At 36.9% G+C, this 4,435-nt stretch overlaps 1 protein-coding gene across 1 annotated transcript; it reads right to left on the bottom strand.

Moving 5' to 3' along the window:
- Window positions 1–740: 740 nt before the first annotated feature.
- Window positions 741–2,003, bottom strand: LOC135138683 (uncharacterized). Its single transcript, XM_064068661.1, has 3 exons — window positions 1,917–2,003; window positions 1,623–1,872; window positions 741–1,543 (listed from the first exon to the last, which is right to left on the bottom strand). The coding sequence occupies exons 1-3, from the start codon at window positions 2,001–2,003 to the stop codon at window positions 741–743; spliced, it is 1,140 nt and encodes a 379-aa protein (XP_063924731.1).
- Window positions 2,004–4,435: the final 2,432 nt, after the last annotated feature.

Below are 4,435 nucleotides of genomic sequence, written 5' to 3'. Positions count from 1 at the left end.
TTCCCCTTGAAGCTTTAAGAGCACCTATTTTGCTCTTATCCAAGCACAGTTAGTCTATTGATTTGGGCTCACCCGGACTCAAGAGACCGAATATTTGCTCTACAGCGGAAAGCTGTTAGAGTTCTATGTGGTTTAAAATATCGTGACAATTGTAAGGATCATGCATTAGTTTTAAAATTATAACCTTAGCCTCGCTTTATATCTTCCATTACATGATCGTTTTCCGGGTTGGAACCGTGTAAATTGAGTTTTTGGGCTCAACGTTTCGCATATTTTCGTAAGTGGCATCTTCTGGAGCACGGTAAGTCAGTATGTAAACCACACCAGAGGCGAAACTTTTTTGACGGGAAGAATTTGGTTACGGTCTATTTATACACGTGGTGGGGAAAACCGTCGTGGTTGAAGCTAATTGGCCGGCTCCGGGTGGAGTAGGGGGAGATGGAACGAGCATTTGTATCGAGTGCGGGCTTCCAAATATTTGACAGATAATAATCATTGTCTCGGTTGAGGTTATGTGGAGATTTATGGATTTCAATAGCTTCACGGATTTTTGGGTCATAGAAATGTGGTTCTTTGGACAGAACTTCGGAATTTTCAAACAGGATGGTGTGACCGGTTTCATGTTGGTATCTAGCTACGGCAGAGTGAGTCAGAAGGCCTGTTCTGAGATAACGTTTTTGTTCTTGAACTCGAATTTTTTTGGACCTACCAGTTTCTCCTATATACTTTACACCATAGGACTAGGAAATGCTGTATATGCCTCTACAGTCTAGAGCTTGGCGAGAATCTTTGACGGAAGGAAAAATTTGTGCAATTTTAGTTGCAGGTTTGAAGATTGTTTTAACTTTTTGGCTTTTTAGTATTTTGGCCAGACGGTCGGTGACCTGAGAAATGAATGGGAGATAAGTTTGGCGATTTGAAATGTTGTCAGAGTTGGGATTAATTCGACGTTGAATCCCTGACTTGATAGTGTGGTGGTCGTATCCATTTTGTCGAAGAGATGTTTGGAGATGTTCTAATTCATTCTGGAGTTTGTCCGGTTGAGAAATCTTAATGGCTCGATGAATTAGGGAGCCAATGACAGACCGTTTTTGGGTGCAGTGGTGATGAGACGTAGCGTGAAGATATCTATCGCTATGGGTAGGTTTTCGATAAACTGAATGACCAAGTCGGCCTTCGGGTAACCTTGTTACCATAACATCAAGGAAAGGAAGACAATTGTTGGTTTCCACTCCCATGGTAAACTGAATGTCGGGGTGTTGACTGTTGAGATGGTCGTGAAAGACTGAAAGGGCGTTTTGACCATGGGGCCATATGACAAATGTGTCATCCATGTCGCGGAACCTAACTTTGGGTTTGGGTTGGGCGGATTCAATGGCTGTGTCTTCAAAAGTTTCCATGAGAATATTGGCAACGACTGGTGAGAGAGGGGATCCCATGGGAGTACCAGAGATTTGTTTGTAAAATTGGCCTTGGAAGGTAAAATATGTGGAGGTTAGAGATTTCTCCCGCGAGATCACCACGAAGTGAAGGTTGTCCGTCACTGAAAAGAAATTCACGGATTAATGTTAAGGACTCAGCTACAGGGACTTTTTGTGTGAATACAGATGTTACGTCAAAACTGACAATTCTATCTTCGGGGTCAAGAGAGATTGCGGAGATTAGTTGGACAAAATGTGAGGAATTAAGAATATGTGAGGAGGTTTTTCCGGTATATTCCTTCAGAATACGGGCTAGATATTGGGCTGTATTATAAGTGGGACACTCTAAAGTACTGACGATGGGTCTGAGACGGTAATTGTTTTTGTGAATTTTGGGTAGACCGTACATACGTGGTGGTTTGCAGTTTCGGGGTATTCGACGTTTGAGTACCTGGGTTGGCAAGTCACCCGATTTCAAAAGAGTTGTGATCTCACGTTTAATGTGGGAAGCTGGGTGCGAGAAAGAATAGAATAGGAGCCGTCCTGTAGAATGTAGAGTTTCGCCTCTGGTATGTTTGACATACTGAGTTACCGTGCTCTTTTGCCTTATTCTTAACCCGGCTCCTGAAGATGTCACTTACGAAAGTGGGCGAAACGTTGAGCCCAAAAACTCAATTTACACGTTTCCAACCCGGAAAACGATCATGTATTGATTCCGACCGTGGAAGCCTCCGAAATTATTTATATCTTCCGTTGTTTGATTTACGTTATATCTAAATTCACCGCTATAAGACACATCGCGATGTTCATACTTCTAATACGCCTCATAACACAGATTTGTGTCTGAAAAACTGAAGATTAACAAAATATCGGACAAGTAGTCAATATTTTCGAATAAAGAAAAAGAAAATAAAACATTACTTGGCATGCAAAGTTTTTACAACATTGAAGAATTTTGTAGTGACAAAGATATTTGAAATTTAGTGTAAATATGTATTCTTATAATTTGTTAATTGCCACGTGCACAAAGAATAGTGATATATTCTAATTAATGTACTAATAAACATTATAATCCAGCGTCGATGAAAAAAGGTCCAGTGACATGATGCGTAGAAGTCCCAGTCACACATTGACAGCTGCTCTCGAGGGTTCTGTAATGCCCAAATTCGATCGTTCTGACGATTATAACCTCCTGTAAATGTTCCTTAAAAAGTCTCCATCAGCCCAGATTCTCCCAAACTTTCCTTCGCAAAACACCATACAAAATATCCTCAGGCTTCAATTTTTGCTTCTTGATCTTTTTCAAAATTTAAACGGAGCAGTAGGTAAACTGTTATCTGAGACTTTAGGAAGAATCATTGGTAAAATAAACTGATCAAAGAAATTTAACGAACAGAGTAGAACTTTTGTACTGACTTCTCTCGAACAAATTTATAGTAAAAATGGGGAGTGTTGATAGTGGAAGCGTGAACATTATCCACATACAATTTGTAGAGATTCAGAGAAAGTTTGTTTTATTTAGATCCTATACACTTTAATTACAAATAATCATTTAGGATTCTAGAATGTTTAAATTTAAAACGCTAAGTTTTTGCAGCATTGTTTTTGTTCCAGAATTAAACCTTAGGCTGTTTAGAAGGTTTTAGTTTTTTTTTTTTTTTTGGTGGAATATAAGGTTCTACAACATTATTGACAGTATCATGAAAACCGACTAAATTTAAGACCGTTGACCATCCTCAATGCATTTGTTCCAGCACATGAAAGACAAATAACCATTCAAAAAGGAATATAATTACCACTCACAAAGTGAAACAGAAGATTTTCTGTTTCTTAGGGAAGGCAATAAAAATCGATCAAGAATAAAAAGTAGAAACATAATTTTCATCATCGGTAGAGATCATATTTACCTGTTATAAGTTTCAAAATAAGTAAGTATTATAACATCGTAGTAAGTAATTCTGATAGATACCGACAATACAGATCTATATTATCATACCCTGTTAAGTTCATTTAATATGATTTATGAAGTTATGAGTAACATGACAACATGAGGAATTCCCTAGCAACTAAGGTAGGTATAAAATTATCATCCAAAATCATTACAGTGTGGTATCTATATATCAGTGTTCAAGGCGCCAAAGTTTTTTAAGTCATGACACAATCTTTAATAAAGCTTTTTAATTTATTGCTGTTTTTTGCCAAAGACTGCCATTTTCATTTAGACGATAATAATAATTTATTAAAACAGATACTGTTTAATATTAATAGCAAGCTATAGTTTTGAATAGTACCTAAAACAAATCGTTATCGCTTTAGTGCCGGTAATCATCCATAAAAAATTAGGAGTTTGGACGCTGGCCTCCATCTATTATTATTATTATATACGCCTGAGGGCCCATTTACTAAGAGAGAAAAACAAATAGCAAAATGTGAATATTGAAAAGAAGAAAATAAAAAAAAAGAACTACAAAAAAAGACAACATACACAACACAACTCCAGCGAAAGTATAATTAAGTTGAAAGTAATTAAAGATGAATCTTTGGAGTAAGATTTAATTCTATATTTATCCCTGATTAACACTTGGTTGCTAATGGAACACTCGTATACATAATCGATATTTTGCTGAAGGACATCGTAATCATCAAGAGATCTAATATGATCAAATATCTTAAGATCGTCTGCCTACACATAATAAACAATTATATATTAACTTTTTGCACAATATCCTTAACGTATATATTAAAGAGCAGAGGACCCAAAATTGAACACTGTGAAACATTCGATATTTGGACAAACTTGTCAGATGAACGACTTTTGTAAAGTATACTGACCGATAACTGAGAGATACGAATGAATCAAAAATTAGAGTTAGTAATTTAGAGAAACCAAAATTTTCCCTTTTATGCAACAGCACTACGGTCAAATGCTTTTGAAACATCAGTCGACCTGGCTACCCCTACCAAGACAATGGACCCGAAATTGTGTTTTTAAAAACAAATTAGTAACTGTTGAT

This window comes from Zophobas morio, unplaced genomic scaffold, assembly GCF_036711695.1.
Source record: "Zophobas morio isolate AGI-343-1 ecotype UQ-CSIRO unplaced genomic scaffold, CSIRO_AGI_Zmor_V1 ptg000030l, whole genome shotgun sequence".
NCBI lineage: Eukaryota > Metazoa > Arthropoda > Insecta > Coleoptera > Tenebrionidae > Zophobas > Zophobas morio.
Note: the sequence above shows the minus strand (reverse complement) of the source record. Positions and strands in the feature narration are given on the sequence as shown.

What these genes read in the sequence shown, in the direction of transcription:
- LOC135138683 (XM_064068661.1), bottom strand. Translation starts at nt 2,003, where the DNA reads ATGTCAAACATACCAGAGGCGAAACTCTACATTCTACAGGACGGCTCC. An exon ending in CCCAGCTTCCCACATTAAAC is followed by an intron (nt 1,873 to 1,916) that starts GTGAGATCACAA and finishes TTGCCAACCCAG; the next exon opens with GTACTCAAACGTCGAATACC. An exon ending in CCCCGAAGATAGAATTGTCA is followed by an intron (nt 1,544 to 1,622) that starts GTTTTGACGTAA and finishes ATTTCTTTTCAG; the next exon opens with TGACGGACAACCTTCACTTC.